Here is a 9,320-nt window from a genome sequence, read left to right as displayed (position 1 = left end):
AGGAAGGAAGGAAGGAAGGAAGGAAGGAAGGAAGGAAGGAAGGAAGGAAGGACAGAAGGAATGACGGAAGGAAGGAAGCAAGCAGACTGGTCTGAATAAAGACTCCTAAGCTTTCACTTTTGACCTTCTCTAGTACACACACACACACACACACACACACACACGCATACACAGACAAAAATAATAATTATGAAGATAAAACACATAGCGACTACGTCTTTGTTGAGTGCTTGCTGTGGGCAGAGGCTGGCCTGTGCTGGGGGCTAGGGCTGCAGGTTAGTGAGCAGGTCTGTGTTGCTGGGTCTCATTGCCTGAGAATGAAAGAGTTCACTGTTATCCACTGACTTCTGAGCTGTTGGATTTCCTGGTGCTTTCTATCAGTTGTTTTTGTTTGGTTTTGTTCCCTGTGTGTTGCAGTGGTGGTGGTGTTTTGTTGAGAGGGCTCTCACTGTATAGTTCTGCCTGGCCCGGCGCTCTCTACATAGACTAGGCTGGTCTCCAACCCACAGAAATCCTCCTGCCTCTGCCTCTCCTGAATGCTGGGATTAAAAGTGTATTCCAGCACACTCCACCTTTATTAGTTACCTTTAAACTCTCAATTAGCCCCAAAGTGTGAACATTAGACTCCATTTGACAGTGAAGAAAACTGAAGGGATAGGTCCTTTGTTCAAGCATTGAACAAGTCTATCTGTTCTGGAACAGACTGTGGGATGGGAGGCAGAAACCTATGGGGTCTGACTATGGAAAATCAAATCTGAGGGGGCAAAGGAGACAGACACAGTACTCTGTTCCTTGTGTCAGAGACAGCAAACTGGAGACATCCAGAAGTGAAGAGATGTCTCCAGTCTCATGCAGTAGTGGGTGGCAAAGCTAGATGTGAATCTGTCTGAGTTGGGAATTTAGGTAAGGGAGTCTCGCCACTTCCAGAAGCACAGACCTTGGCTTCTGTAGAGCTGGATAAGGCTGGATGGGAAGGGGTGGCTGTCGTGGGTGACCTCAACCTTGAACCTTGTGGCTATGGAAACCTCCAGAAAAGGAGAGAGCAGCCGAGGGGACGGGTCGGGGATGGGTTTGGTCTCCTTAACCACTCTTCTACTTCCAGTGCCCAGGAAGTCCTTACCGCCTATGTGCATCCTTCCTAAGGACACGGGCGGATGCCGAGCTGTGTTTGTGAGATGGTACTATAACTCCAAAGCTGGCAAGTGTGAGTGGTTCCGCTATGGAGGCTGCAAAGGCAACGAGAACAACTTCCCGAGCAGAAGTCAGTGCCAGGCAGTCTGCACCAACACCTGACTTGTCAAGCCAAGCCAGCCCTCTATGGAGTCAAGCTCCCTGGGGACCCCTGAAGGGTTTTGTTTGTGAATAATAATAATAATAATAATAATAATAATAATAATAATAATAATAATAAAGTGCATTTCCCTAAATACATTTCCCTAAGATTCTGTCTATCTCCGAAATTGTACAGATGTTGCCATCATGTTTAAAAATCCTTCCTTACGGAGTACACATATTGAAGTACATTGGGAAAATTTAGAAGCACCACTCACTTCTTAGTATGAGTTACTCATTTTACCCACCCGAAGAAAAATGCTTCAACGTGAGGGGGCGAGCTGGAAGTCAAAGGACCTAAACCGGACTCAAAAAATGACCCTGGGTGTAACGGATGTTGGTGCCAGGCCCACGCTAAGCAGAAACAGGAAGAAAGGGGGAGAAGGCACGGGAAAAAACTGAAGATTTTAAGACCGTTCTTAATGTTTAAAATAGGGAGGTCTTACCTATTACTAAAGTCAAGCCATGTCTTTTTGTCACACGGAAGAGAGCTGAAGAGCCTTGATCCCAGGGTCATCTGGTTTTCCTTAAGCAGCAATTATTACCCTCTGAAGGAAGAGGAGGGTGGCATGGAGCTGGACTACTGTTATTTCAAGGATGCACAGGTACAAAGATAGGCAGGGACTTCTTTTTAAACCACAGGGTGGGGCCGTAGGTAAGGGTGCTTGCCACCAAGTCTGACCACCTGACCATGACCCCTGAACACTCACGTAACGGAAAGAAGGGAACCATTTCCTGCAAGTGGTCTCTTCCTGAACCCAGTATTTGTCGTTTGGCTAGCCTGGCTGGCCAAGAAGATCTGGGAGTTAGCCTGTCTCCAGCTCCACCCCCAGGTATTCTGTTGCACATAGTTGTTTTATACACGTGTGCTGGAGATTGGACTCAGGTCCTCTTGCTTGTACAGCGGGCACTTAGCTGACAGCAAGCGCTCTCGCCAGCCCCCTGGGTTGCTATGAATTGCCCTGAGGGCTCTGAGTGTGTCTCTCAGCACTATGGCTGGCACATAGACGTGCAACACACGGAGCAGTGGGTCTGAGTGATTTCAGAAGCATTCCCACACCTCTCTGAGGCTGCGTTGTCTCCATGACCCTTGGAGAATAACCAGCCTCACAGGCCTGGTGTAAGGACCCACTGGGGAAATCCTAACACCGCAGAGGCACACCTGAATTATGGTTCACAACTTCAGAACCAATCCCTTCCTGGATTTTGTACCTTGATGGCCCAGTTGTCCCGTACTGTCCCACCCATCTAACCCAAGTCAAGAGAAACAGAAGAAAGTGAGGTGAGGCGAGCAGGTGTTATAGCTTCTCCATTGCTGAAAGTGATCACTTTATTGGTTAGAAAAAGGAGATGCTTTTGTCGGGCCAGGAAGAAATGCAAAGACCAGAGAGAAAAGAGGCCACAGGACGACTCCAGATGCACAGTCCGGCAGAAACAACCTCTCTCCATTCCTCAGGCTGCTGGTGGCTGAAGCTGGAGGGAGAGACCATGGCACTGTCATCAATAACATGTCATACTAGACCCAAGGGTCAGCCAGCTCCCACCTAGCCTGTCACACTTGCACACACAGCAAAGCACTACCTTCTTGCAGCCTCTGTCTGCATCTCCCAGCAAGTTCCAGGCTTGCCCCTTATGCTTCAAATCAAACCTGTTCCAGGACCCACTTGGATATACAATGGTCCTAAATGACCGTTGTGGCCTCTCTGGAGACCCATAAATATTTATTTCCCTAAGAATCTTCCTTCTATCACCAAAAAGGCCCACCATGCCTTCATTCCTTAGATCGAGCTGAGTTAAATTGACCAAATAGATGCTCTTTATCCCCATACTGAAAGCACATAACTGTGGGCAAGGAGATAAAGAGGCTAGGTAAGGGTCAGAGCTGAAGTCTGAATTGTGGTCATCCTATTTGCAATGCCCACTGTGCAGTTTGGCATTCATGGAGATAAGAGACCATTAGCCTCATAGCAGAGTTCAGGAAAACTATAGCTCTCTCCTACCCATTGAAAAGCATATCAGGTATGAAATAACAGGCATGAGGCCTTGGGCACACTCCCCCTCTTTGGGTTTCAGTTATCTCTGTGTGCACTAAGGGAGTCCAGCACTCTGTGTTTGCAACCAAAGTCTTGTCCAAGTTCTTGCTCAACCTGCCCCCTCAGCCTCAAACAGCATCCCCGCCCTGAATCTCACCAAACCAACAATCATTGCCTCAAACTTTGATCCCAGCTCACAATCACCTCGCCCCCCCCCCCCCCCCCCCCCCCCCCCCCCCCCCCCGCCGGGGAGGCTTTCTCTGGCTGCTTCTACTCCATCCTCCCTCGATCAAGCCTGGGTGACATTTCCTGATCTGTTTCCCACAGTAGTGGGCACTGATGAGTGATACAGAGCGTGTCACCAATCACTGCACTGCAAGCTGGGGGGGGGGGGGGGGGATGGAGAGGAGTGGTCACCTTTCTGTCCTAGGAACTCAGACAGTCACACTGCATGATCACCTAATGGGACAACCAAGTATCTGTCTCAGTTTCTCCCTTTTTAACACTTACCGTGTGGCATAATTCCTATTCTGTGGTTATTCTCAGTGAATGTGTGTTTTTCCTGTGTGTATCTGTGGGTACCTCATGTGTATGCAGTACCCTTGGAAACCAGCAGAGGGCATCTGAGCCCCTCAACGGGAGTTAGAGATGGTTGTCAGCCACCGGGTGGGTACTGGGAACCAAACCTGTGTCCTCTGCAAGAGCAGTAAGTGTTTTTAAACACCCACATCACCTCTCTAGCCCAACTTAACAGTATTTTAGTATTTAGTTTAATCACGTACAAAGTGAAGGGTGACTCACAAATTTCTCCTTTTAGTGCCTGAGACACTAAAGGTACTGAATTTAGTCCTAGCTATCTCAGATTAAATGCTTAGCCCATTAGCAGACACAACTAATAAATGCAACCAACATTAGCAACCTTGACCACATTTGTCCACACAGGTGGGCCTTTGGAGGAAATGCAGATCAGCCCTTCTGTCTCTCACTCACTTTGCAAAGGGATACCATCTCAACTCCACCAGCCATTGTCCCCTCCCCTAGGACACAGCTACCCACTACCAAATCGTAACTTATTCAAGTCCTGTTAAACAAAAAGGGAGTTCTGATACTTATCAGCAAACCCCCACTGCTCATCATGAAATGGTGAACGGGCCACCCCTCTTCCCTGCCTCCATCCTGGGCAGGATCCTCTCATCTGTCCATTCTCGGGTGAGTCTGGGAATCTTCTCCTGTCCTCTACAGTCTAGCTACATGGTAGCATACTCTAGGAGAGTCCTTTGGAAACATTGGGACCAGTGTCTTTCTAAGGACTCACCTCTCTGGGTGTGCCTCGAGACAATGACCTCTAAGGCTCTAAGATGAACGGTCCCAGGCCCCAGATACCTTTGATTTCCTTTCACGCATCTATCCAGCCTTCCTGTTCTTCCTTAAATGCCCCAGCGATGCTCTTGACTTCATCTCGATCGCTGCCTCCTCGGCCTGAGTGTGCTCACGTTCCTTCTCTTGCTTCACACCTTCTTGGTGAGGCTTCACCCACTGTCCCACGTACAAGTTACAGTGATGCCCCTTTTGTCCCCCTGCCCTGGGTACACTTCACTCCTGTTCTCCTGTCCCACAGCATGCACCTTCCTGTGACATGCTACAGAAACAGCTTGCTTCTTTCTCTCCTCACCACTAGACAAGAAAACCTAGCAGCCAGCCTCTCTTGTCTGCTTCGTTAGCTTGCACATTATCCACATAGTGTAGATAAATAGTAGTTAAATTAATGAAGTGAGTGGACAGGTCTGTTATCACCGTGTTTTTCAGCCTCTTCCTTTTCAACTTACTGTAAGGACCCCCACACCTAGGTGTTTCTGAACCTTCTCTCCTGTTCCCACCTACCTCAGAATTTGGGTGTGGTGCAGGCCATCTTCCCACATCCATTGCGGCAGCATTTCATGTTGCCAGAACACTGGCTGTCCACCTGGCACTGGTCCTCACAGAGGCCGAGCTTGGGTAAGTCCACACTGGGGCAGCTCCCCTGCTTTTCTAGGTAGACAAGGGAGTAAGGGGAAACTGAGGGATCCAGGGAGACAACCAGCAAAGCCCGGCTGAGCACCACCCTGGTTCACCAACAGCAGAGCTGCCTATCTGAGTTCATCATGGGACCCTGAGCTGCTCTCAGGGGTTCTGGGGAGATTATCTACAAACCTCTATTCCTGCTCCAAGATAACTTTGAAATCACAGAACCTCAGTTTGAGTCCCACCTCAGCCATTTTCTATCTTGGTGGCTTAGAGTACAAATCTCCCAGAGCAGCAGTCTTTAGATGTCGCATGGAATCTCTGTCAGCACACTGTGGGGTTGTCACAAAAGCAATTGCCCCCCACACACACACACAGCCCACCCAGAAAGATCAAACTCCTTGGTATGAGTAATCATAAGCGCCCCCACCTAACCAGCTCCTGTGGTGAGCCAGACACCGTTGAGGCCCAAGTCCATCCAGTTCGCCCAAGAATCTTAAAACAGCTAATGGTTCTGCTAATACTTCCTTCTATTGTGGCTGGAAACGGAAGCAGTAGAGGGTTAAGTGTTTTGCCTAAGGCCATGGAGGACTGAGGCAGGATTTGAACCACAGGAGATCTGGCTCCAGGGTGTATGCATTTGCCACCAGGCTCTGTGCTACTTTATAAGCTATAAAGTGCAGTGCCCATGAGAGAGGTGACACCCATTCCCCACAATGACTCCTATAAGTCCACTGCCAGGTACACTCACTCTGAGCCACGGCCCTCCATACGTACATGGTCACCCATGCAAATACAAAAACCACCACCACACACCACACACACCAACCCCACACCATGTTCCATTCAACAGAAGTACCAGGTGGGAGGCAGGCCCAGCGAAAGGAAAGATGCAGACAGTGAAGTGTGTAGGCAGGTAAAGGAGAGGTGGACAGCATCCTGGCCTTGCTAGTACAGGTGCTCTTGGTGGCTACCCTGAGACAGAATGAGAATAACCAGGAGAGGGTGTAGTACGGAAGGAAGCAAGCTATCTTGTGCAGAATGCCCACTCTTTTGAGAACCTTTGCATCTTGAGCATCATTACATTTAGCCCCCACACCTACAGATGGGTACTAACGTGCCCACTTTGCAGATGAGCAGGCAGAGTTTCGAAGAGCAAATTATTCAGGCTCACACACTTAGGAAATGGCTATGATTCAAGCCTCCAGGCTCCTCCAGGGCTCAGGAGACCATCTGGCCTGTCCATCTGACACAAGGAAACAATATCTTTATCCACCTGACAGCTGGATGTGCCAGTTGGCTCAACTCCATCTTTCCTGGTCCCTCCTTGTCCAGGTCCATCCATAGCACATCCACAGCCAAAATCTGCCCTCCGTGGGCAAGTCTCACTTCCCCCTTCCACCTTCCTGTTCATAGCACCTTAGGACTCCTAAGTATAAATTGCTTCCAGTCATTCCTAGCATCTTTGGGGAAAATAGTAAAGGCAAAAGAGGGGCAGGGGCTGTAGCCCCCCAAAAGACCAGAAATTACAAACTTTGGTTTCTGTTCCCCCACCCCACCTCCTAGCCTCAGCTTTTCCCTCTTGGAAATAAGATGCTTAGATTCCATACCTTGGACACCTAAGCTTTCCCTGGTCACAGCCGGTGGCTTCGTGGAGACTTGACCTCCCAATGGTGAAGTAGTGTGGTCAAGGCCTGCTGATTGAGTAGTAGTGTCAGTCTCTGAGAGTTTAGTATCTGTCCCCGAGAGCTCTCCTTCGCTCGGTCCTAAAAGTTGTGGAAATAAAGATACAAGAGGAAAACCCAGTGTCAAAGAAAGAAACGGAACCTCTGCCAGCCACAGGATGGCGGTGTAACTTTGTGCGAGAACATTTATTTTGGCGGCTCACTTCCACAACCTTAGGATGTGGCAAAAGATTTCTCCCTCCCTCAGGTACAAATCTTAAGTCTTGCTAGGCCAGACCGTTGAGGGCCTGCGGGAAGAACCCCAAGAGGCAACAGGTCCCTAAGGCTCGGGTCCCGGCACTGACGCCACCCAGGGTTTGCCCTCCAACTCCAGCCTAGGAAGCCACTGCTCTCAGGTCTCGGAACAAAGTCTCGCTGTGCGTGCCCGGAAGCCCTTCGTGCACCAGAGAATCGAGTCCAGCCAGGAATGGGGGGACCTCCTCCCCCTGGGCCGCGCCTCTGTGACGCCTTTGTCCCTCGCATTTACCCCAAGCCAGACAAGGGAGGCACGTGTGGATCGGGTTTCCACCGCTTCTCGGGGTCCCTGGATCTGGGATGCCCTTCGCCAAACCCAAACCCTTGTGCTCCCGCCTCTCACAACCCCGCCCTGTCCCCGCCAGGTCACCCCGGGGCTATACCATTAGGCTTGGAGCAGACAGAGCTGCAGCCCGCCTGGCAGCACTTGCGGTTGTCCGCACAGTCCTTGTCCAAAGTGCACTCCAACACACAGTCCGTAATTGGTTCGAGCTGGGGGCACACGCCGGGTTTCTCTGCTTCATCGGTGCCTTGGGATGGGTGGGTGGGGAGCAGACTTGTCAGGGAAACCCGAGCCCAATCCCACCCGCATAACCTCTCCCTGCTCCGAGATCCCCAAGGATTTTGGATCCTTTGGCCCAGGGGCCCCCATAATATCATCCCAGAGAGCCTCACCCCCGAGCCAGGGGGTCTGACACTAGAGAGCTCCCCAGTGCTTGGCTTCAAAGTCCCCAGTCCTCTGGGACTTGAGCCTCTGCTTGGAAGCTTCGGCCATCCCGTGAGTTTCCCCGCTCCTCTTCATCAGGTCTCTGCTTTCAGCGCAGAGAAAGCCCCGGCCCCTCCAACTTTAAGCCTTCATTGATTCCCCCTCCCCCCTTCCCAGTACATTCCCCGGACCCTAAGCTTCAAGGATAACTAGCTATAGGCCCCAGAGTTGCAAAAATTAAATTTTCACTGGCCTCCCACCTTAGTCCCAGAACCCCGGAGTTCTGAGACTCCGGCACTCTGGGCTGCACTCACCTGTGGCTGAGAGGGGGGTGAACAGTAGCAGCCCTAGTAGGAGGCCAGCGGCCAGCAGGCAGAGGCGACAGGCAGGCATGGTGCAGGTGTGACCTGCAGCCAGGATGGAGGGGTTTTAAGCACTCGCGCGGGGAGGGGGCGGGGCCGAGTGAGGGGTGCAGGAGGCGGGTAGGAAGCACAGCGGGCAGCGCGGGCGCCCTGCCACCTCACGCCATTTCACAATCCCCCTGGATCAGGTGTCACTCTTGGCTCTGGTGGGAACCAGGAACCGAGACAGCTTCCAAGCCGGCTGCAGCCGGACACTTGTCCACCCCTCCCTCTCTTCCTACCTTTCTAAGGCCTGAGGGCAAGGCAGGGCAGCGAGAGCTGAAAGCCCAGACCCAGAGTCCCTGGGCTCAGTTTTTAGAGTCTGTTGTCCTCCCCGGAATGACTAGAGTCCAAGATTAAGGAGGAAACGGCCAGACTGCAGTGATGGAGCCAAAAGGAGGCAAAAGATGCTGGGGATTAAATGGCTGAGATTGGGGCCAGATAAACCAATCAGCATGCAGAGCCCTATTCAAGAATTAGTAGAGGTCGGTGTAGCAGAGGCTACAGAAATAAGACTCATTAACAAAGGAAACCAGCTGACAAGGAACACGTCCAGGAAGGAGCAACACCTGTGCAATTTCCAGCTCTCTCGGGCATTTCTTTTGCCTTTTCTTACCCCAGTCCATTGGGGCAGGATGGGGTATTTCACTACTATGACTAGAGAGTGATGCACAGGCTGGACCACTTCAGAGGCTTGTCCCCAACCGAAGTTCCAGGCTAAAGCTGTTCGGGCAAGATTTTGGATCTCCATTTCTTCCTCCAGGCTCTGTTTCCTCCAGATGCCTAACAAATGACACATAACAGAGAGAGTGTGATGGTGGTGACTATGCAACGCTGGCACCTTCAGGATATCCTTCCCTTTATTATC

At 51.0% G+C, this 9,320-nt stretch overlaps 2 protein-coding genes across 2 annotated transcripts in view; one reads left to right on the top strand and one right to left on the bottom strand.

Moving 5' to 3' along the window:
• The window catches only part of Spint3 (serine peptidase inhibitor, Kunitz type 3), a 3,522-nt gene extending 2,229 nt beyond the window's left edge, over positions 1-1,293 (top strand). The window contains exon 2 of the mRNA XM_021182002.1: positions 1,103-1,293. Coding sequence (XP_021037661.1) covers positions 1,103-1,293 — 191 coding nt within the window. The remainder of the gene's footprint in view (positions 1-1,102) is intronic.
• A 1,337-nt stretch (positions 1,294-2,630) lies between these two features.
• Wfdc2 (WAP four-disulfide core domain 2) lies at positions 2,631-8,529 on the bottom strand. Its single transcript, XM_021156271.2, has 5 exons — positions 8,366-8,529; positions 7,729-7,875; positions 6,977-7,132; positions 5,247-5,393; positions 2,631-2,805 (listed from the first exon to the last, which is right to left on the bottom strand). Exons 1-4 carry the CDS (start codon positions 8,442-8,444, stop codon positions 5,248-5,250), a joined length of 528 nt encoding a protein of 175 aa, XP_021011930.1. The 5' UTR covers positions 8,445-8,529; the 3' UTR covers positions 2,631-2,805; position 5,247.
• Positions 8,530-9,320: the final 791 nt, after the last annotated feature.

This window comes from Mus caroli, chromosome 2, assembly GCF_900094665.2.
Source record: "Mus caroli chromosome 2, CAROLI_EIJ_v1.1, whole genome shotgun sequence".
In the NCBI taxonomy this organism is placed as follows: Eukaryota; Metazoa; Chordata; class Mammalia; order Rodentia; family Muridae; genus Mus; species Mus caroli.
This window is presented reverse-complemented; position numbering and strand designations above follow the sequence as displayed.

Bases quoted from the DNA above. Each gene is read 5' to 3' on its own strand.
- Wfdc2 (XM_021156271.2), bottom strand. From the start codon at position 8,444: ATGCCTGCCTGTCGCCTCTGCCTGCTGGCCGCTGGCCTCCTACTAGGG. The intron at 7,876-8,365 runs GTGAGTGCAGCC...ACCCATCCCAAG, and splicing joins CACCCCCCTCTCAGCCACAG to GCACCGATGAAGCAGAGAAA. The intron at 5,394-6,976 runs GTATGGAATCTA...TTGTCTACCTAG, and splicing joins GGAAAGCTTAGGTGTCCAAG to AAAAGCAGGGGAGCTGCCCC.